Source organism: Podarcis vaucheri (genome assembly GCF_965113315.1).
Source record: "Podarcis vaucheri genome assembly, chromosome: 17".
NCBI classification, from domain to species: Eukaryota; Metazoa; Chordata; class Lepidosauria; order Squamata; family Lacertidae; genus Podarcis; species Podarcis vaucheri.
Genome location: NC_138755.1, coordinates 2,517,433 through 2,541,162, shown reverse-complemented (window position 1 = coordinate 2,541,162; position 23,730 = coordinate 2,517,433). Strand labels below are relative to the sequence as shown.

General features: G+C 44.2%; 1 protein-coding gene across 3 annotated transcripts in view; it reads right to left on the bottom strand.

Annotated features, from left to right (window-relative positions):
* The window catches only part of LOC309522500 (dynamin-1-like protein), a 35,287-nt gene extending 11,780 nt beyond the window's left edge, over window positions 1-23,507 (bottom strand). For 2 of the 3 annotated variants that reach the window (XR_014215117.1, XM_082205817.1), the window contains exons 1-10: window positions 23,313-23,507; window positions 21,637-21,787; window positions 20,548-20,594; window positions 17,105-17,176; window positions 16,918-17,004; window positions 2,776-2,938; window positions 2,376-2,496; window positions 2,029-2,160; window positions 1,522-1,728; window positions 1,294-1,414 (exon numbers count right to left, since the gene is read on the bottom strand). Coding sequence is in view for 2 of the 3 variants with exons in the window: in XM_082205817.1 (XP_082061943.1) it covers window positions 1,294-1,414; window positions 1,522-1,728; window positions 2,029-2,160; window positions 2,376-2,496; window positions 2,776-2,938; window positions 16,918-17,004; window positions 17,105-17,176; window positions 20,548-20,594; window positions 21,637-21,787; window positions 23,313-23,414 (1,203 nt within the window). In the remaining variant the exon portion in view is untranslated. The remainder of the gene's footprint in view (window positions 1-1,293; window positions 1,415-1,521; window positions 1,729-2,028; window positions 2,161-2,375; window positions 2,497-2,775; window positions 2,939-16,917; window positions 17,005-17,104; window positions 17,177-20,547; window positions 20,595-21,636; window positions 21,788-23,312) is intronic. The other variant, XM_082205816.1, reaches the window with a different exon arrangement.
* Between the last annotated feature and the right edge of the window lie 223 nt (window positions 23,508-23,730).

The window sequence follows — 23,730 nt, the reverse complement described above, 5'->3', positions numbered from 1 at the left end:
GAAGGTAACTGGTGTTTCCGTGCACTGCTCTGGTGTCGGTGTTCCATTGCACCAGAAGTGGCTTAGTCATGCTGGCCACATGACCCAGAAAAACTGCGGAGCAGACAAATGCCGGCTCCCTCGGCCTGTAAAGCAAGATGAGCATCGCAACCCCAGAGTTGTTTGCGACTGGACCTAACTGTCAGGGGTCCCTTTACCTTTACAAAGAGCATAGGTTCTTGCACCAATAGGTCAAAGTATCATTACAGCATTGTCTGGAGAGGATACGTATCATTACTGCAAGGAGTTACTCTGCAATTTGGACAGGCGGTTACTACAGCAACTTCTGGGAAGACAGATTGTCATGGCACTATCAAGTACGGAAGAGGGGTTGCTCTGCAAATGAATGACTACAAGAAAAAGAGGGATTTTCTACAAGTCTGGATCCCTTAGCTGAAGCACAAAGAAGAGAGTAGATGCTGTAGAAGTAAGAATGGCATGGACATATTGCAACAAGATTGCTAGACTAAAAGGGTTGAATTAAAAAAAACAACCCATAACTGTTGCTTTATTCTGGGATTCCAGCTCTGTATCAGAAGTGCCAAATTGAGACACACACCTCATCATTTACCTCTGGAATATCAGGAACATCTACCACAGGATGATGCAGCCTCCACCCCCTCAGCATACTTAGACAACACATTTTGCCTGGCTCAAGACTGCCCCCACCCAAAATCAAACTAGCAAGAGAGCCTGGGGGTCTTTTTTGCCTTCCCCTCTACACACGAAAGGGGAGTCATCCCAAATCACAGACATGTAGCATGTACATAGCGCTTTAGGTGAAGTGTTCCTGTGCCTCACTCCTCCTTAGAAGGCTGCAGTCTGGGCCGATATCATCATCCCTTTCTTAGAGACTGCCCGAGGGCATGTGTGTAGCGAGGCTGAGAGAGTGGCTTGCCTCAGGCCACCTACTAAGTTAACGGCAGAGGTGAGATTTGAATTGAACTCAAGTACATAAGAAGAGCCCTGGTGTATCCCAGTAAAGGCCCATCTTTTCCAGCACCCTGTTCTGTGACCAACCAGATTCCTGTGCTTGGAGCCCCACAAGCAGAGTATGAGAATGACTGCCCTCTCCCGACCCCCCGTTTGCCGTTCGGCCACTATGCAATGCAAGCTCTCTTGGGCAACGTGCCTCCCAATTTATTTTGGGAGTTCGAGGGCATAGGATGATGGGAGAGAGAGAGAACAAGCTGAAAGCAGAGGCCAATGAGTGAATGGCCTCAGAGGCACCCCAGCTCCACAATGGTGGCTTACGGTGGCATTTCGGATGGCTGTCAAGATATCCAGCATTGTAAGTCCAGCCAGAGGATCAATGGACTCCAGGGTGCGACCAAACGTCTCATGGAAAATGTAGCACATCCGGGCCCCTCCGCACCTGACAGGGAGGGAGAGTCGGTCAGCTTCAGAGTGCACAATCCCCCTTATTGACCCCCCTTGTGAGGCTCCTCCCCAGTCCCAGCCCGGCCAAGAGAGGTCACTCACAACTCGGATGTCTCAATGTTGCGTGCCGTGCCCTCAATTGTGTTGCAGTACTCGGTGGCAAATTTGGTGATGATCTGAAGCAAAGTGGCGTTCTTGTCCTCAATGGGCTGCCCGTAGCTCTGTAGCACAGACTGGTACTGGGCTGTCAGCACATTCACCCGGGTCTTTAATTCAGGCAGGCAGTCACGAATATGGTGCATCAGCAGCCTTGAAGGCAGGGAGGAGAAGGAAATAGAGCAGCATTCTCAGTAGTTGCTGACACGGATGACCAGTCTGGCCTAGACTTTCAAGGTTTCTAGACCTCAAGGTTGTAGAAACTGACTTTCTGAAGCACCAGATGCATCAACAAAAGGTTCCAGTGTTCAGAGCATGGAGCCTTCTGTACGCAAAACAGATAAGCCAGATACCTGCACCAGATCCTGGCCAGCCCCTTCCTGCTCACTCAGTCCCTCCCAACATCCAGCTCCTTTATTCACCAATAACCACTGTGCCTTGGCACCCCCTCACCTATTGAGAGTCTTAGCCAGGTGGCGTGTGCCATTTCGGTTGGCAAGCGATGGGTACTTCTTCTGCAAGAAGCCCTGCTCATCTTGGAGGGACTCACTGATGCTCTTGTTGCTGTTGATATCATGTTGACTCCTAGTAGAGGAAGCAGGGAGATCACAGCAACAAACTAACCTACACAAGTTGGAGTGATGTCTTGCAGCAAGCGTCTATCCTCCCAAGCATGCCACCCAAGACAATAGAGAATACATCCTTCAAGAATGTCCTGCCCTACTGGAAGTGGGGTTCTGCCATCAGGCACTCCAAATCTGAGCCAGATCCCATATTCCCTGTTATCCAGCACTACTGACCTGTTGACCACCCCAATGATGCCCAGCTTGACAGGAATAACCCGACCCATTAGCACATCCATGGCATCTGTCCCAGCATCCATCAGGTCCAGCTTGGTGATCACAGCCAGTGTCCTTCGCCCTGCACAGGATCAGCACAGGATGAAAACTTGCTCCTTCCTTTATTCTCTCTGCCCCACCCTAGTCTGCACATTCCTTGCTCCATCCCCCTCCTTTCCCTACACATGCATCCTCTCAGTTTCCATCACTATTGGTCTGCCCCAGTTCTCTCACCCCATTCCAACATGTGCAGCAACTTAGCTCCATCATCCTGTTGCTCTTCATGGGGACCAAGCACTGACCTCCTGACCACCAAAACATGCTCCTATTAAACTGAGGCACACGACAACAAATGCCATACCGTCAGGGTCAACATCACGTGCCAGCTTTAGTGCCTCTGACGTGGCCATGTCTGTATTGGCAGCTGTCACAGCCAGGATCAAGCAGTTTGGGTTGGAGATGTAGGACAGGATCATGTCCCGTACTTGAACCTCAATATCGTCGGGCTGATCCCCAACGGGCACCTGCAGTATACAAAGGAAAGACGAGAAATTGCTACAAGACTAAGGAAGACACCCACAAAAGGTCACACTCCAGGTTCTCTTTCCAGCTTGGTATCATGATGCAACAAGCACTGGAGTGAAGTTTACACAGTTGCCTCCAACTGTGTTTCCACCCTGAGAGAGGGAAAGCCAGATCAAAGATTTCTTACTGGAAGAAAGGAAGCCAAGCCTCATAGGAAGAAAGAAATCAGAGAAAGAAGGCCTGGGCTCACCTATCCATGGCCCCATGACGCTAGCCCATTACATTCACAATTACATACACAAATGATGATACAGAGGCAACATAAAGCTGAATGTAGTTGGGCATGTACTCTTGACTTTAAGAAAGCCAATTTAAAAAGCTTAGGGAGCCACTGGATGAGAACCCATGGTCAAATATACTCAAAGAGAAGGGAGTCCAAGGTGGATGAGAGTTTCTTAAATGTGAAATATTGAAGGTCCAAATGCAAACAATTCCAACAAGAAAGATGGTCCAACATGCCAGACAAATCTCATTTCACATTTTCATAAGCATTACAAGCTTGGTGGATCAAGGAATGCTGTGGACTTAGTGTAGGGTTGCCATATTTCAAAAAGTAAAAACCAGGACACCCCAAAAGAGCTGTTTTTAGACAAACCCCCAAAGTTATTGAGCCCCCAAAACATGATTTTTTGATAGACTTGTCTAAGATCCAGGACAAAGCATGACATTTTGGAAATTCTCCCCAGACATCAATTCCACCTTTGAAATCCCAGTAATGTCCAGGAAAATCCAGACGTGTGGCAGCCCTAACTTAGTGTGTCTTAATTTCAGTAAGGCTTTTGACAAAGACCCCCGTTATATTCTTCCACAGAAGCTGGTGAAATGTAGACTGCATGAGATAACCATTAGGTAGATTTGTAGCTGACCAAAACCCAAAGAGTGCTCATGAATAGTTAGTTCCTGGAAAACATGGACAAGTGTGGTGCTGCCACAGCATTCTGTCCTGGGCCCGTTGTTTAAATGACTTGAGACGAAAGAATTGAGGGGTCGTTGTCCTCCCACGGTAGGGTGTTTAATCTCCATCCTGCTGATAAGTAGCTGGTAGATTCAGTTGAGCTGGAGCTAATTAAGGCTTTCTCCGAGACTTTCTCTAAGACTTTTAACTCAAGCCCTTAACTCAAGCTTTGTGAATATAGGTAAAGTTAAAGGGACCCCTGACCATTAGGTCCAGTCGTGGCCGACTCTGGGGTTGCGGCGCTCATCTCGCTTTATTGGCCAAGGGAGCCAGCGTACAGCTTCCAGGTCATGTGGCCAGCATGACTAAGCCGCTTCTGGCGAACCAGAGCAGCGCACGGAAAAGCCATTCACCTTCCTGCCGGAGCAGTACCTATTTATCTACTTGCATTTTGACATGTTTTCGAACTGCTAGGTTGTCAGGAGCAGGGACCGAGCAACGGGAGCTCACCCCATCGCGGGGATTCGAACCGCAGACCTTCTGATCAGCAAGTCCTAGGCTCTGTGGTTTAACCCACAGCGCCACCCATGCCCCGTCCCTTGTGAATATAATAGCTGCCAAATGACAGAGATAAAATACTGCAGCTGATAAAAGCTGATAAAAGACTGATAAAAATAATAAAAACCGCATCAACTGATGCGGAGTTCAAGTCGATGCTACCACTAACGACGCCATCTTGGAGCTCATGTGAGGGGGATGCTAATCAAATTTGTAGATAACATGAAACTGGGAGGGGTAGCTAATGCCACAGAAGACAGAATTGGGATTTGAGATGAGCTTAACAGATTGGAGAATTAGGCCCAAACTAACACAATGAATTTCACAACTGTCATGTTCTGCACCAAGACAGAAAGAACCAGCTGCACAAATATAAGATTGCGGGGGGGGGGGGGACCTAGCTTGCCAGTGGTACACGTGAAAAGGATCTAGGGGTCTTAATAGACCATACATGAGTCAACAGAGTGATGCAGTAGCAAGAAAAGTGAATGCTATTCTGGGCTGCATTAACAGAAGTATAATGTCCAGCTCAAGGGAAGTCATAGTCTTGCTCTATTCTGCCTTAGAATCATAGAATCATAGAGTTGGAAGAGACCACAAGGGCCATCGAGTCCAACCCCCTGCCAAGCAGGAAACACCATCAGAGCACTCCTGACATATGGTTGTCAAGCCTCTGCTTAAAGACCTCCAAAGTAGGAGACTCCACCACACTCCTTGGCAGCAAATTCCACTGTCGAACAGCTCTTACTGTCAGGAAGTTCTTCCTAATGTTTAGGTGGAATCCTCTTTCTTGTAGTTTGGATCCATTGCTCCGTGTCCGCTTCTCCGGAGCAGCAGAAAACAACCTTTCTCCCTCCTCTATGTGACATCCTTTTATATATTTGAACATGGCTATCATATCACCCCTTTAACCTCCTCTTCTCCAGGCTAAACATGCCCAGCTCCCTTAGCCGTTCCTCATAAGGCATCGTTTCCAGGCCTTTGACCATTTTGGTTGCCCTCCTCTGGACACGTTCCAGTTTGTCAGTGTCCTTCTTGAATTGTGGTGCCCAGAACTGGACACAGTACTCCAGGTGTGGTCTGACCAGAGCAGAATACAGTGGCACTATTACTTCCCTTGATCTATTTTTTTTTTTATAATGATTTTTATTGCATTTTTTCCAAATTACAGAAAAAACAGAAGGAAGAAATAACATAAAGAATAGAAAGAAAGAGAAAAAAAAAACAGAAAATCACAACCATTTCAACAACTTATTTCAAATTTCCATTGGACTTCCCCACATCTCCCACATAGTGCATTCTTGACAATAAAGTTATCAGCAAATTATACCCTTATTTCGTGTGTTTCTTTGTATTTTCAATTGCAGTTTAAGTTTAAATCTCTTATTTTCCATTTACTCTAAAAATATAACATGTTGTCATTTTTACCCATTTAAACTTTGATTCTTTCATAAATGTTATCCAATTTCATAGATAATTAAATTTTCGTTGCTGGGGCTAACATTCCAAGTCATACGGCATCTTAAGATTCATATAACTTATAATACTTTTGCAAATAGTCTTTAAATTTTTTCCAGTCCTCCTCCATTGCCTCTTCTCCCAAGTCTCGGATCCTTGCAGTCATCTCGGCTAGTTCCATGTAGTTCATCAATTGCGTCTGCCAGTCCTCCAGTGTGGGCAAATCTTGGGTCTTCCAATGCTTAGCGATAAGGATTCTTGCTGCTGTTGTAGCATACATAAAAAAGGTTCTATCCCTTTTTAACACCTTCTGGCCGACAATGCCCAGAAGGAAGGCCTCCGGTTTCTTGGGGAAGGTGTACTTAAACACCTTTTTTAACTCGTTATAAATCATTTCCCAGAAGGCCTTCAATCTTGGACAAGTCCACCAAAGGTGAAAGAATGTCCCCTCAGCTTCCTTACATTTCCAGCATTTATTATCGGACAAATGGTATATCTTAGCCAGCTTGACCGGGGTCATGTACCACCTGTATACCATTTTCATAATATTTTCTTTCAGAGCATTACATGCAGTAAACTTCATACCGGTGGTCCATAACCTCTCCCAGTCTTCAAACATGATATTATAACCAATGTCCTGAGCCCATTTTATCATCGCTGATTTAACTGTCTCATCCTGAGTGTTCCATTTAAGCAGCAAGTTATACATTCTCGATAATAACTTGGTCTTAGGTTCTAACAACTCTGTCTCAAGTTTCGATTTTTCCACCTGGAATCCTGTTTTTTTGTCTAGCTTAAAGACCTCATTAATTTGGGCATAGTGTAACCAATTTTGCACCTTATCCTTTAATTTTTCAAAGCTCTGCAACCTCCAATTACCTCCAATGTTTTCTATTATTTCCCAATATTTCGGCCAGTATGCCTCCATATTGGGTTTTTTCCGAGCCTTGGCCTCTATTGGTGAAATCCACCTCGGAGTTTTGCTTTCCAATAAGTCTTTGTATTTTTTCCAGACCATATATATTGCTTTTCTGACAATATGGTTTTTAAACATTCCGTGTGTTTTCCCCTTGTCATACCACAGATACGCATGCCAACCTAACGAATTATCAAAGCCTTCCAGATCCAGGACATCAGTGTTTTCTAGTAGAATCCAATCTTTCATCCAGCAGAAGGCCGCAGCTTCATAATATAACCTTAAGTCTGGCAGGGCAAACCCCCCTCTCTCCTTTGCATCAGTTAGTATTTAAAACTTAATTCGGGGCTTTTTGCCCTGCCAGACAAACCTAGAGATGTCCTTCTGCCACTTTCCAAAACATTCCACTCTGACCACAATCTGCAAGGCTTGAAACAAAAACAACATTTTTGGCAAAACGTTCATTTTTATAGCTGCAATTCGGCCTAACAAGGATAGTTTCAATCTTGACCAGATTTCTAGGTCTTTTTTAACTTCTGACCAACATTTCTCATAGTTGTCTTTAAATAAATTCAAGTTCTTAGAAGACAGATTGACCCCCAGGTATTTCACTTTTTTGACAATGTTTAGTTCTGTTTCCTTCTGAAACCCCTCTGTTTCAGTAACTGTCAAGTTTTTCCCTAACACCTTAGTTTTTTGTTTGTTCAACTTAAAACCCGCCACCCGACCAAATTTCTGAATCAATTCCAAAACTCTTTTTGTACTAGATTCTGGCTCCTGTAATGTTAAAACCAAGTCATCTGCAAATGCTTTCAGTTTATATTGTTTCGCTCCGACCCGTATTCCTTGTACCTGCCGATCCTTCCTTATCATGTTCAGCAATACCTCCAGGACTGAAATAAATAATAAAGGGGAAAGGGGGCACCCCTGACGTGTTCCTTTTTCAATATGAAGTTCTTCTGTCACCACATTGTTCACTATCAACTTAGCTTTTTGTTCTGAATAGATTGCTTCTATCCCATTCTCAAACCCCCTTCCCACTCCCATCCCTTCCAAGTTTTTCTTCATGAATTTCCAAGAAATATTGTCAAAGGCCTTCTCCGCATCAATAAAAATTAACACTGCTTTAGTGTTAATATTTGTTTGTAAAAGTTCCAGAATATCGATAATATTCCTAGTGTTATCAAACAAATGTCTACCTGGGAGAAAGCCAGCTTGGTCCTTGTGAATTACTTCATTTAATACTTTTTTAAATCTATTAGCCAAAATATCTGCAAATATTTTGTAATCCACGTTTAGGAGTGAGATGGGACGGTAGTTCTTAAGTTGGGTCTTTTCAGTTTCCACTTTAGGTATCAGTGTGATGAATGCTTCTTTCCACGTATCTGGTGCCCTCCCTCCCCCCATAATCTGGTTACAAACCTCCATTAATGGTTGTATCAAGTAGTCTTTTAACATCCTGTAGTACTTGGAGGTAAGTCCATCAGGACCTGGAGATTTGCCTAGTTGCATATTCTGAATGGCATCCTCGATTTCCTGTTGTGTTATTTTACAGTTCAAGATTGATCTCTTCTCTTGAGATAGTTTTGGTAGGCCATTGTCTTTCAAAAATTGTTCTATCTCAGTTGCTTCCTCGGACCCTTGTGTATACAGTTTTTTAAAATATTTCTGGAAACACTTTCTAATTTCTCCCGGTTTCTGAATATTTTTCCCTTCAACTTCTAGGTTGGTAACATAATTTAATTTTTGTCTCTTTTTCAACTGCCAAGCTAGCAGTTTCCCACATTTATTCGCAGATTCAAAGGATCTTTGTTTCATTTGTTTGATTTTCCATTCCACTTCTTGGTTAATCAATTTCGTATATTGTGACTGGTGGAATTTGATTTCTCTTAAAGTCTCTTTTGATTTTGGATTCAATCTTAATTTTTTCTCTCCATCTCTTATCTTCTCCAATATCTTATCCTTTTTACCATTCCAGAATTTTTTCTTAATCGTATTCTGTTGTATCAGAAACCCTCTCATAACAGCTTTGCTTGCGTCCCAGATTATTCTTTTTTCCACCGAGGTGTTCAAGTTAATTTCAAAATAGTCCTTTAAAGCTTTTTGGGCCTTCTTTACAATCTCTTGATCTCTTAACAGGTTGTCATTCATTTTCCATCTGAAGGAATCGGCAGTAGTGAATCTCATTTCCATTTTCAGAGCGTTATGGTCGGAGCAAGTCTTTGGGCAGATTTCTATTTTTGTAGTCTTAGGTGCCAGCCCTCTAGTTGTCCAAATTTGGTCGATTCTTGTCCATGACAGGTGGGCCTCAGAAAAGAAAGTTCCTTCTTTACCTAAGGGGTTTCTCGTCCTCCATAAATCAATTAAATCCATATTGTCAGTTAGTTCAAAGAAAGTTTTTGGTAGTCTTCCATCTTTAGTCAAATTCTGGTTCTGTGACTTATCCATAAAGGTAGAGACAACCCCATTCATGTCTCCCATCATAATGATGTTAGAATAATCCAGATAGTCCAGTAATGTCTCATGTAGCTTCTTATAAAATTCTGATTTCCCCTCATTTGGTGCATAGATTCCTAATATCAAAACTTTCTCTCCTTGGGTCAGTATTTCAATAGCCAGGATTCTTCCTTGTTCATCTTTGAACAAAAATTTTGGTGATAAATTCTCCTTAGCATAGATCACCACGCCTCTCTTCTTAACTCTATCTGATGAAATAAATTCTTGGCCTAATCTTTTATTTATTAACACCTTCCTATGTAGCCTGGTCACATGGGTTTCTTGCAGACAAATTATGTCCAAATTTTCTTTCTTTAGAATATGGAAGATCCTTTTGCGTTTTTCCGGGGAATTTGCGCCATTAATGTTCCAACTGTACAGCTGCAGAGACATCCTGTATCAATCTGTTGTTGCTCTTTATGGGGCGTCTTCTTTTTTGTCCAAATCCGAGGATGGTAGCTCTTTTCCGGACTCTGGTGGTGGCCAAATAGCTGCCGCTCCTTTCTGCAAGTCTTCTCCGTGGTCGTGTAGGAACTTCTGGCTGTCCTCTTTCGATTTGATTTTAATCTTCTTTCCTTTGTATTTGAATGAGAGGCCTTGTGGAAACTCCCACCTGTATGGTATTCCGTTACCTCTCAAAAGTCCAGCTAGGTCGGTGTAGTTAGATCTGAGATCCAATAGTTGTTTAGGAATATCCTTGTAAATTTGTGCTCTTCTGTCCTGGATCTCAAGTGCTTTGTTAAAATGTAGGTCAAGTAGCTTGTCTCTCTCCTGCTTAGTCCTTAAGATAATCAAACAGTCTCTAGGCCTGTCCTTCCCGGTAACTCTTCCCAGTCTGAATGCAGTTGTTATTTTAAAATCTGTATCTTCATTTATACCCCAGAATTTAGAGAATTCTGCTGTCAAGAAGCCAATCAAGTCCTCTTTCTCAATCTCTGGGATAGAGCGTAATCTTAAATTATTTTCCCTGTTTCTCAATTCCACCAAAGACAGGTAGGCCTGCTGGTCAGTGATATGTTTATGAAGCGGCCTTACCTCTCCTTTCAATTCCTCCACTTTCTGAATTGCTTCTCCTGCTTTTTCGTTCGCAGCCTCGGCCAATTTTCGATTTTCAGATGTAGCGTCCTTTAGATTTCCAATATCTTGTGCCTGCTTAGCCACCTGTTCAGAAAGTTTGGTGATTGAAGATGTGGCTAAGTCAATTTTTGCAGTTTGATCATCCACTTTTTTATTCAAAATTGCAAATTGTTGTAACATTTCCTCTAAAACAGTGTTGGGACCCCCAGCTGCCATATCCTCAGTTGTTGACTGTTTAGCTTCCTTGGATGGGGGTGTTGGTGATGGTACAGCCTGTAAGACAGCAGGGACTGAAGATCTACGAGCCTGGGAAATCAGGGTTGTTTGTACCAATTGGCCTTTCCCTGCTTTCGACGCAGCTCTTGTTTTTACTCGGTCACTCATTCCACACCTGTCTTTGGATTCAAGGTCAAACTGTCAAAAATTCCATGGGAAAGACAGGCCTCAGAGTAAATAACCAAGCCACAGAGAGCCAAAACAAAGTTAGTTCTCAGGAAATTGTAAATCCCAAACTCCACTAGAGGGAGTATTGTTCAGTTCATGAAAGAAGAAACAAAGTTTCAGTCGCCATTAAAGTTCCTGCAGTTAAGTAAATTAACAATAGTCTTTAGAGAAGACCTTTTCCCTCTGGCAGAGCCCTCTCCATATTGCCACAATAGTTTCTTAAAAGGTGCAAAATACAGTTGCTTAATTGTATCCACCAGTAATGCCTCTAAGTATCCGTTTCAGCTTTGTATCTGTATCCGCAAAACAGCCTTTTGCCCCACTGCAAGCCCGGGACTGGGGTTTTTAAAGTCTTTAAAATTTTAAAAGTCCAGCAGAGGAGAAAGTCCCCAAGTAGAATAAACACAATAGCAAGAAAATAAAAGTAACTTGCCTTTCCCTTCAGTTTCTGACTTCTCCAGACGTATGATGTTTCCCGTTTTAAAGTCCTTTTGTGCTGCTTCCAGCTTGTCAGTTCCTTTGCCTTTGATCACTAAGCACCACCGGGAGACGGACTTCCTTTTTCTCGTCTCCCGTTTTCAGCCAAATTCATGAATTTGTAATCCAATTTCAGGTAGCTCTTACTCACGAGTAGTTGATTTGTAATCCAATATTAAGGAAGAAAGGTCGGCGCTCATCCGTAACAGCCGCGCGGCTTCACTCCCGCAGAAAGAGCGATGAATCCACAGCACCGCTTCCCCTCCGCGCTTCCGGAGCCCCTTACGGGGTTCCTTCTTCGTTTTGGGGGTCGCTCTAGGTGCCCGCCGGATCCCACGGCCACGAGCTCGCTCTGCTCGTGGTTTATCTTAGTGGGTCGTCGCTTTGCCGCAGCGAACGACCCTTTTCTGCAGAGCCCCTCTTCGCAGCGCAAAGAGGACCGCCATTACTCGTTTCGCGCCGCCTCCTTGATCTAGATGCTATACTCCTATTGATGCAGCCCAGAATTGCATTGGCTTTTTTAGCTGCCGCGTCACACTGTTGGCTCATGTCAAGTTTGTGGTCAACCAAGACTCCTAGATCCTTTTCACATGTACTGCTCTCAAGCCAGGTGTCACCCATCTTGTATTTGTGCCTCTCATTTTTTTTGCCCAAGTGCAATACTTTACATTTCTCCCTGTTAAAATTCATCTTGTTTATTTTTGCCCAGTTCTCTAATCTGTCAAGGTCGTTTTGAAGTGTGATCCTGTCTTCTGGGGTGTTAGCCACCCCTCCCAGTTTGGTGTCATCTGCAAATTTGATCAGGATGCCCTTGAGTCCATCATCCAAGTCGTTGATAAAGATGTTGAATAAGACCGGGCCCAAGACAGAACCCTGTGGCACCCCACTAGTCACTCTTTTCCAGGATGAAGAGGAACCATTGATGAGCACCCTTTGGGTTCGGTCAGCCAGCCAGTTACAAATCCACTGAGTGGTAGCATAGTCAAGACCGCATTTTACCAGCTTCTTTACAAGAATATCATGGGGCACCTTGTCAAATGCCTTGCTGAAATCAAGGTAGGCTACATCCACTGTGTTCCCTTCATCTACCAGGCTTGTAATTCTGTCAAAAAACGAGATCAGGTTAGTCTGACATGACTTATTTTTCAGAAATCCATGCTGACTATTGGTGATCACAGCATTCCTTTCTAGGTGCTCACAGACTGTTTGCTTAATGATCTGCTCCAGAATCTTCCCTGGTATTGATGTCAGACTGACTGGGCGGTAATTATTTGGGTCCTCTCTTTTCCCCTTTTTGAAAATAGGGACAACATTTGCCCTCCTCCAGTCTGCCGGGACTTCGCCTGTTCTCCAGGAATTCTCAAAGATGACTGCCAGTGGTTCTGAGATCACATCTGCCAGTTCTTTTAATACTCTTGGATGCAGTTCATCTGGCCCTGGAGACGTGAATACATCTAAACTAGCCAAATATTCTTGTACTATCTCCTTAGTTATTCTGGGCTGTGTTTCCTTTGCTGAATCATTTGCTCCAAATTCTTCAGGTCGGGCATTGTTTTCTTTATCGGAGAAGACTGAGGCAAAGAAGGCATTGAGTAGTTCAGCCCTTTCTGTGTCCCCTGTTTGCATTTCACCATCTTCTCCTCTGAGTGACCCCATTGTTTCTTTGTTCTTCCTTTTGCTACGAACATACCCATAAAAGCCTTTTTTGTTGCTTTTAACCTCTCTAGCAAGCCTGAGTTCATTCTGTGCTTTAGCTTTTCTGACTTTGTGTCTACACGTGCTGGCTATTTGTTTGAATTCCTCTTTGGTGGTTTCCCCCCTTTTCCATTTTTTGTACACATCCTTTTTTAATCTTAATTCAGTTAAAAGTTCTTTAGATAGCCACCCTGGCTTCTTTAGGCACCTTCCATGTTTCCGTCTCATTGGTATTGCCTGACGTTGTGCTTTTAGTATCTCCCTCTTAACAAACTCCCAGCCATCATGAACTCCCTTTCCTTTTAGTATTGTTGTCCATGGGATCTCACCCAGCACTTCCCTAAGTTTTATGAAGTCGGCTTTCTTAAAGTCAAGAAATTGAGTCCTAGTATGCTTGGCTACTCCTTTCCGCTGTATAGTAAACTTCAGAAGAGCATGATCACTCGCGCCTAATGATCCTTCCACTTCTACCCCACTAACCAGGTCATCAACATTGGTTAGGACCAGATCTAAAATGGCTGTTCCTCTTGTTGCTTCTCCCACTTTCTGGACAATGAAGTTGTCTGCAAGGCCAGTGAGGAATCTGTTTGACCTTATGCTCTTGGCTGAGTTTGACGTCCAACAAATATCTGGGTAATTGAAGTCCCCCATTACTACTATCTCCCTTCCTTTTGCATGCTTGGCCATCTGTTCCAGGAAGGCATCATCTATGTCCTCCGTTTGGCTTGGGGATCTATAGTAAACTCCCACAATGAGGTCTCTGTTATTCTTCTCTCCCTTAATTTTGACCCAAATGCTATCACTTTGGCTTTGAGGATCTAAATCTTGGATCTCTTCACAGGTATACACATCCCTGACATATAACGCCACTCCTCCTCCTTTCTTGTCTGGTCTGTTTCTCTGAAATAGATTGTATCCCCCCATTATTACATTCCAATCGTGGGACTTATCCCACCAGGTTTCAGTGATGCCTATTATGTCATATTTAGTTTGCTGTACCAAGAGCTCAAGCTCATCTTGTTTATTTCCCATGCTTTGCGCATTAGTGTACAGACATTGAAGTCCATTAATCATTCCCCCGTGTCTCTTATTTAAGGATTTTTTCCTCCCACCACTAGGTCCGCGTGCTGTTTGCTCCATTTGGTCTATGACATTTGGATGATCATCTTCATTAATTGATAGACTCCTACCTTCAGGAGCACTGTCTCCCTCCCCCACATTAGTCAGTTTAAAGCCCTCCTGATGAGGTTTCTGAGATTTTTTGCAAAAACATTTCTCCCAACCGTTGTGAGATGCAGCCCATCACTTGCCAGAAGTCCATCTTCAAGAAACTGCAGTCCGTGATCTAAGAATCCAAACCGTTCCTGTTTACACCATTTGCGAAGCCAGCTGTTCACTTCCACTATTTTCCCCTCTCTCCCTGGGCCACGTCGTTCAACTGGGAGGACAGATGAGATGACAATTTGTGCATTTAGTTGCTTCAATTTCCTGCCGAGAGCCTTGTAGTCTCTTTTGATCTTCTGGAGGCTATTGCTTGCAGTGTCGTTGGTTCCCACATGAACCAAGAGGAAGGGGTATTTGTCAGTGGGTTTTATGATTCCTTGCAGTCGTTCAGTTACATCTTGGATCTTAGCCCCGGGGAGACAGCACACTTCCCGAGACATCTTGTCAGGCCCACAGATCACTGCTTCTGTTCCCCTCAGTAGGGAATCCCCTATCACCACTACACGCCTCCTCTTGGGTTTGGTCGGGGTTCTTCCGTGAGCTGTCCGTTCCAAGGTCGCCTGCACATTCCCTGAGGACTGACTTTGCTGCTCGTCTTCATATACCTGATCGACTGTAATGAGGGAGAGATCCTCAAATGGAGTCTGCTCTTCGTCTTCCATGCTAGGGGAGAGGACCTCAAAGCGATTGTGTATTTCTAAGCAATCAGAGTGAACCCTGGGCCTCCTACTTCTTTGAGTCACGTTTTTCCATATATCTGGCTCCTGTGTTGGTGAACTAGACTCCTTCTCAGGGGAGTCCCCTGTCTCCTCCTTGGTGGAGACGGTGTGCTCTGTTGCTTCCAAGAAGAGCTCCAGCTCTCTAATTCTTTGGAGCGTAGCTACACGTTCCTCCAGTTGCTGGACTTTGTCTTTTAAGAGGGCAATCAACATGCAATTGCTGCAGGTAAAGCTGCCTGCAACCTTTGGCAAGATGGCAAACATTGCGCAGGAATCGCAGGCGACTGCAGCTGTTCCCTCCCCTTCCATCTTGAGATCGTGTCGTTGGGGTTGGCTACAGAGGTCCTCCATCATAAAAAGCTTGAAGACAGGACAAATAACTTTCCCCCCACAAAAAAAACACCTAGATCTCCCCCAACAAACGTTTGAGACTAGCTCCCCTAAATCTAAAAGATGGATCTAACTGCGCGTGCCGCTAGGCGCGCGCCGCTGCCCTGCAAACTCTGATAAGCTCCTCCCACAGCTAATCCCCTGCCTCAACAGAAACCCTGCCCCCTCTGACCTTTACACAGGGAAAACAGCTAATCAGCCTCAAAGAAACACACAGACACAAGAAAACCCTTTTTGCTCCTTCTTCAACTGATGCCCTACAAACTCTGATAAGCTCCTCCCACAGCTAATCCCCTGCCTCAACAGAAACCCTGCCCCCTCTGACCTTTACACAGGGAAAACAGCTAATCAGCCTCAAAGAAACACACAGACACAAGAAAACCCTTTTTGCTCCTTCTTCAACTGATGCCCTACAAACTCTGCCCTTGGTCAGATCACACCTGGAGTCCTGTATCCAGTTCTGGACACCACAGTTTAAGGATACTGACAAGCGGGAACTAGTGTGGAGGAGGGCAACCAAGATGATCAAGGGCCTGGAAACCAAGCCTTATGAGGAACAGTTGAGGGAATTGGGTATGCTTGGTAAAAGGAGACTGAGAGGAGATATGATAGCCATCTTCCAATATCTAAAGGGTTGTCACAAGTAAGCTGGAGCAAGCTTGCTTTCTCCTGCTGTGGAGGGTAGGACTCGAACCAATGGATTCATCAGGAAGAACTTTCTGCAAGTAAGAGCTGTTCAACAGTGGATTCAATGAAGTTAAGTGTGTGCACCAACTGTAGCCTTCATTTTCACCTATTTCCTTGCATTGGTCTTCTGCTTCCCCCTTCTCTCCCGCTCTTGATCCCCTCTCACTTGTAAATAAACCTCCTGCATTTCAACTGAGTTACTTTCAAGTGCAGCATGTATTTCTTTCCCAGATGTGGAGCGTTCACAGCTCACTGTGCCAATTGCTGGCTGCTCCCCTTTCCCCAACCACTTTAATTTTCTGTGTTTTGCACAGAAGTGGCAGCTTGTACAGGGAGCAGAAAGCCCCTCTGTGCAGGCTGCCACTACTGCTCAAAACACAGAAAACTAAGATTGTTGGGGAAGCCAGCATCACCTCTTTGCCCCTTCCGGACCTGTTTATTGTTTTGAACTGTATACCATATACAACAGCAATGCAGTTTCTGCAGGAGTCTTTGCTATAAGAAATAGGGATGACTCTTCCGTGTGTGTACAACAATTCTCAGGATGCAATTGTCTAATTTGTGTCAGGTGTCAAAATGCCTCAGGCCTGCCCTCACTCTTCTCCCCTCCCACTCTCAGCTGTTTGTCAGTCAACTGGGAGCAAGTGGCTGGGCAGAGGGGTTGCAAGGGAAAGGAGTGGCTGATGTAAAGGGGAAGCACCCTATCAAAATTTCTCCCTGCAGATGCGACCACCTCATCAAGTCTGCACACTTGATTCTAAGGCTAGAAATGCCATACTCACTGCCAATTGCAATTTCCACTGTTAGCGTTGCTGAGGAAGTGGCCAGCACCTCCTCGCTTTCTCTGGAAGCCAATTGCCCACTTTCTCCAACGCCTCTCACCTTGGTGATTCCTGGAAGGTCAACTAGTGTCAAGTTGAGTACATGTGGGGAGTAGATCTTCAAGTACAGGGGCTCTGGGCTGATTCCCTGCATGCATTAAAAAAAAAATCAGTTAAAGAAAGATCATATGGCAGCTCAAAGAACAGGGTTCTCACCAGAGTGGGGAGGAGCTTAGAAATGCCAGTACCTTATTGGTCCCAGTGGTCCGCTCCGTCTCAATTTCAATCTCCTGCCGAATCTCGCTGAAGTCAGTGAAAGTCTGGGGGGAAAGACAGGGACCAAGAGAGTTGGCTGTTGCCAGTCTCAACCCGGTAAGCTTCCAACAAAAAGAACAAGGCCAAATCCAAAAGATAGAATCTGGAACATTGGTAAAAAAGAAATTTGGCTACAAATTTCGGAGTGAAAAAAGGGAATCCATTCCGGAACTAGCTAAAACTAGTGGGAGGAATCTGACTGAGGAGGGCAAAGGAAAATAACGAAGAGCCTGCTATGAATGTGTAAAATAGGGGGGAGGGTAGAAAACAGAGACAGACAGTACTAAATAATACTAGACAAAAGCAATGAAACTGGGGCTTAAATATCATTAATTCCAAGTAAAAGGCTGATAGAGAAGACACCCCCAACCCCCTATAATAATGTGGAAAATCCAGCAATAAGAGTAACAAATATTAAAAAATATGGGAGAAAGGAAAGATAACTGCTAGAATGTAACAACCTTCTCCCCTCCTATGCATGTTTCTGTTTTTTAAGTCTAAAGAGGACACACAGAACTCAGAAGACAGACTTGTGTCAAGGAGGAAATATAACAGTATTTTTTTTAAAAAAGAAGAGAAGGCCTAATATTTATTATTGATTTGCTACCCTGTGTTTTCAGGGGCAAGACAACCCCCTATCTCCCCTCTCCATTCATATATAAAGGGGGAATTACAGAATCTGGAAAATACTTGCGTGCAAGCAGGAAAACGGGGAAAGGGAGGACAGTAAATAATTTACAAACTGGACTTTAAAAAGAACAATAATATCCTAATAAACGGTGGTTTTATTCATGTTGGAGTGCCCCAAACTTCACCTAAGGAGAGTAAAAATCTACAACAACTTAGACAAAAATCAAAGATGACTGGTGACTGACACCAGGGGATAATGAAGCTACGGCAGACTTGATAGAAAGAAGGTAAAGGCAAGTCAGATGACGACACAGAAAAACACACACACCCCAGAACAAGCATAAAGAGGGTCCTTGCAGGAAGGAGAAGTTAACATCGCAGAAATCCAAATCATTTATGAGAAAATATAAAAAAGACTTTGGAGAACTAGCAGAACATCAACAAAAGGAAGTAGACGAAGGAGAGAAGACAGGTACAGATGGAGAGGAGCAATAAATTATTTACGACTATATTAGCAAATAGGCTTTCAAAAGTGTTGAGCGAGTTGATCCAGGATCAAGCAGGATTTCCACCAGATAGGCAATTAAAAAATAACGTAAGGAACATTAGAAATATAATAGAATATTTGGAAGTACATAACGAAAAACAGGCTTCCCTGATCTTCCTCAACACAGAAAAGCATTTGACAATATCTCCTAGGCATTTATGAAAGAAGTGTTTAAAAAGAATGGAAGGTGACATATAATGAACAATGGGCAAAGATTATAATAAACAATATCATCTCAGAGAAATGCAACATCAAAAAAGGACCAAGACAAGGGTGTCCATTCTCTCCGTTATTATTTATCTTTACCTTTGAAATTTTATTGTAAAATATTAGGAATAAAGTCAAACCTCGGTTTTCGAAGGTATTGGCTGCCAAACATTTCGGAAGCCAAACGCTGAAAACCCGAAAGTGAATGCTTTCCTTTTTGAACGCGCCTCAGAAGTCCAATGGCTTCTGAGGTGGCATTTCTCCATTTTCCCCACTGAACTTGCTAACAGCCCTTTGATCCTCAGTTTTCAAATGTGTCAGAAGTCAAATGGACCTCCAGAACGGATTACGTTCAAAAATTGAGGTTCCACTGTAATGATAAAATTAGGGGAATGGAAGTGGGCAAACAAAATGATAAAACAATAGCTTTTGTGGATGATATTGTCTCAACCCTGGAACAACCTCTAGAAGTTATACTAGAATTATTAAAGGAGATAATTGAATTTGGAAAATAGGTGAGTTTTAAAACCAAAATGTTAGTTAAAAACATGGATAACCAACTTAAAATGAAATTAGAGGAAATTACTGGCTGGAAAATAGATAAAAAGTGAAGTATTTAGGAGTGTGGGTATCAACAAACCATCATAACATCTATAAGAATAACTATATGAAAACTTGGGAAAAAATTTAATAAAAGATTTAGATATATGGGCAGAATAATTATCATCTTACTATCATGTGTTTCGCTGTAAAATACTACGCATTGATGATATGATAAAACAGAAAAGCAAATAAACAAATATAAAAAACAGAAAGGAAGTGAGAATGGAGAGGAAAAAGAAAAAGAAGAAATTGGGCTCTTTGCTCAATATGTCACTGAGCAGAAAATCACAACATTCAGAAAATGGCCCTTCTTAAGATCATTTCTAGAATTCTTTATTGTGGTTTATTATTTACAAATTATTATTTACTCTGGAAGAGAAAGCATAGCAAATAAAAAAAAAGGTTTTGTTTTTTAAAAAAATAGGATGCAATATGTAGAAGAGTCATTCAAGAACTGCATGCAAAAAGGGAAGTCAATACTAACAAACAAGATTTTAAACTAGGTCAGAAATGGAAAGATCCTGCCATTCCTTACTGCTTCAAACTTAGACAAAAAATACACATCTAGTGAGTGTGTGTGTATGTGTTAAATTCTCCCATTTCTAAGAGACTAGCTGCAAGCTTAGTCTCCAGCTTAACAGCCTTCAGTCCTTTCCCTTTTGAGGCACTCTGAAGTCCTGAACTCTTTGGACAAAAAACAGAGAAGGAAACACTGGATGAGTAAAGTTGACAGGCTGGTAGGCAAAGCTGCCTCTTTCCCTCAACAGGGACATTACAGCTCCATTTAAAATATGAATGAGGAACCTATGTCCCTCCAGATGTTGCTGGACTCCAACTCCCATCAGTCCCAGTCCACATGGCCAATGGTCAGGGATGAAGGGAGTTGCATCTACCTGGAGTGCCAGGAATTCCCCATCCCTGGTTTAAAATAAGGAGGAAACAAGGTGGTGGAGCAAGGCAAGTCTGTCTGAAGGGCTGCAACATCCTCTTTTCCTTCCCCACCCTATGTTTCATTCCAGGTGGAAGTTAATTTTCCTTGTGGCATACTGCAGGAGGAACTGCTCTTCCTCCTTGAGAGTTGTCCCAAATGCTGCATCTTGTCTGCACTTCATGGAATGAAGAGTCTTGTGTCATTCACTTGCAGAGCATGAGAGAAGAGAACCATTAGAAATCACCTGTGTCTTTTTCACAGTGATTGCCCCCATGCCTCAAACCCTGTTCCCCCGTGATTTGGGGGAGGGGAGAAACAATTGAGTTTGCCCCTGGGAGGAGAGTCCTCTGTTAGCCTGAAGCATTTGCACTTTTGTCACAAGGCAGCTGTCTGTCCTGCCTAGGGGACGGGACCTGCTCTGACCACCCCTGCAGCCCTTTACACCACTCATGCTGTACCTTGTGCTTGCAGTGCAGGAAGGTGGCCCACTCATCAGCCTGGACACCTGCAAACAAAGAAAACCAGAAAAAAACATGTCAGGGAACCTCTTTGGTATCCATCCCTCTCATGGAAGGATGCCAACTGAAATAAAATATGGGGGGCATATAAGCCCCACCCCACATAATCACAAGACAGAGAAAACACAGACCATTTGAATGGCAATGGCTATTAACGAGGGGGCTCAAATATTTTATTGGGGGTGCGAAGGGACCTCAGCCCCTAGGAGTTGGCTCCTATGCTCATGAGATGGAATACTACATTGCAAAAATGCTTCCCAACAGTCAAAGGCAGGCTACTCCACCCAGCATGCTGGCTTTGTGAAACAGACAAGCCATTGCCTTCTAGAAGAAACAAATCCAAACCAACCCTAGTTCTTCTCCCAATTCCCATTCCAATGATCAATCCTGCAAATGGTTGTCTCAAACAAAGGGCACTCATGCCCAGTTCCTCTTGCATCCATCTTCTCTCCCACTCAGGACATTCTGGCCTAAAACTCTCCACATAGAAGCCTTGCCCCCGAACTCCCAGGTGTGGACTTGATGGCTGGGGCTACCCAGGGAGGCGATAGCAACCTGCTCTTTCTCAGTTATGTGCTTTGTTTAATTTCCACTAATTTTTTTGCCATGGTCAACTCCTAATAGTCACAACGGAGTTGAGCAATGGCTCAAACTGAGCCTTTGTTTGGGTCTCTGTCAGAGACCACCCCCAATCCACACATCTTAGACGTCCTGCCTTTAGCAAAAGCCAACATCTCCAGCAGCTATCCCCAGAAAACAGTCTATGAAGTGTAAGCAGTGACGAGCATTGCAGCATTGCCAGGAACTGACCTTCTCAACCCTTTAGTGGAATCCCTAAGTTTCAATAGTTTTCAAGGAAAAAGAACTAGTTCTCCTCTAGACTGGAGGAAAATAACAGTTTGGATAACTTTCAGTAGGACTGGACCCACTAGCCACATGCACGATCCAACACTCCCCTCTCAGAACCAAAGCCAAGCCCCAGGCATCCCCTGCTGGGATGAGGACCCAAATCCCCAGCTCTTGTCTTACCGCTTTCTCCACTGGCTGTCCGCCTTCTCTCCTCGAGTGTTGGGACATGCACCAGTTGCAGGATGAGGGGCCGGCGTGTGACAATGCCAGAGCCACGAGGCAAGAAGTCCCGGCCCACAATGCTCTCCAGCACAGAGCTCTTCCCACTGCTCTGTGGAGACAGGCAGTGTTAGAAGCAGAGGATGCAAACTTGTAAGAAGATGCAGTGTTGTCCTAAGAGGGAAGCAGTTTCACTCTAGGGAGTTCTAGCCTGTGTACTGGTACAGAGAAAGAAGACTGTACTGCATAACATAAAGCATTCCTGGTGTTCTTGAAAGCTACCACATAGATCACCTCAAGGTACTGTATCCATCTTATATGAATAGAACAGGTGGAGGGGACACAGTTCCAACCAACATTTTCTTCAGCTCTTGCTCTTGTACCGAATGGCAGCTTGAACTACAGACATTAGCAGGTAAAAATGTTTGTTTCCATCCCTTGAAAACACCAGCCTACTAGTTTAAACAACAACTTATTCCGTGAAAGGAACAGGACAGACCACTTTTTAAGGTAAGATGGCAACCCTAATTAACACTTATCTTGGGACCCCTAAAAACAGTGCAGTTGCGGCAGGGTGAACATTTGAGATTCTTAGAAGAATTCTTCATCCAACAAAAGTTGCCAGAATTCTAAGAGAAGCCATGGCAATTAAACAAGGATAATAAAACCAATATTAGCTTGTAGTATAGCTACCACTATAATGGGATGGCTTTTTATTTCAAAATCAAGAGATAATATAAAGAAAACTGAGATAGAGATCAACCGAGTTGCAACTATTACATCCCATAGAAGGAGACACTGCTTTCATGACACTGCTGAAATGATAGGCTATTTTAAACTCTGTACTTTTCTGTATCTATCCATCCCTCTCTCCCAGGATTGACAAGGCAAGCCTTACCATTAGAAACAGTGAGTTGGCAGTTTGGGAAACATTAATAAATGATCAGTTAGTTATTCTTATCATTTTGTTACTGAGAGATGAAGGGGAGGAAATTGCCAAATAGATTTCTCCACCTTGGGCTGGCCCTAGCAGATCCGCCTGTTTTAAGAAAGCCCACAAGTGAGTTAAATGTGGAATGGTATCATTAGCAGATCCTTCCATTTTCATCAGACACGCACTGATGCCTCTACAAAAATTCCTAGGGATTAATTTGCTGTCAGTAGAACTGGAGGCTTCCACACTACACTGGGAAAGCCACTGCATCAAGAATGAAAACAGCCCTGCCAAAAATGCATATAATGCAGTAGCTTGATTTCCAACACAGTCAACTGTGTTTCTAGCAAGTCCACTAGCTGGTCACACATGTAATACCCCCCACCCCTTCCAGGGTACTCAAGGACAGAACGGCTCAGAGCCTGGAAGTTGAGCTTGACTATCATGACAATGAGCCTTTACCATTGCCTTGCAACAGGGCTTATGCATTCCATGAAGCAATGCTTTCTTTTATCTGTTCCTACTGCCTATTGATTTCACTGGGCAAACCCGGCCAGATGGGTGGGGTATAATACATTTGTTTGTTTGTTTGTTTGTTTTTCTCCACACTTTTCATCCATAATTGCATCACCCTTTTCCCTGCCCCACCCATTAGGAGCCGAGCAGCAGGGTCAGGAGGCGGCTGGGCTGCGCGGCTTCTCACCTGGGAACCGACGACCGCGATCTGGGGCAGCTGGATGACTTCGGCTCCCACCGTGTTGAAGATCTCTTGCAGCTTGTTGATGACGGGGATGAGCGTCTCCATGGCGACGGAGGCGCCGAGGGAAAGGGGCTCCTCCCCGGCGGAACTCCCCGCCACCCGACCCGCGCAGGAGGCAGGGCTCGAGCTCCGCTCCTTCCCGGGCGCCCCTCCCTCCCTCCCTCTCTTTCCCGCGGGGAGACCCTCCGCGCCCGGCGGACCCCTTCCCTCTTCCCCCAGGAAGCGCGGCCCCCGCTTCGCCCGACCTTTGCCTCTATTGGCCGGCATTGTTGGCACCGCTTCTCTCTACAGGCTACCTACGTGTCTCTCAAGCGAAAGGTCGGCTCCATTGGCGGCGAGATTGACGGCGGGGCGGGACTAC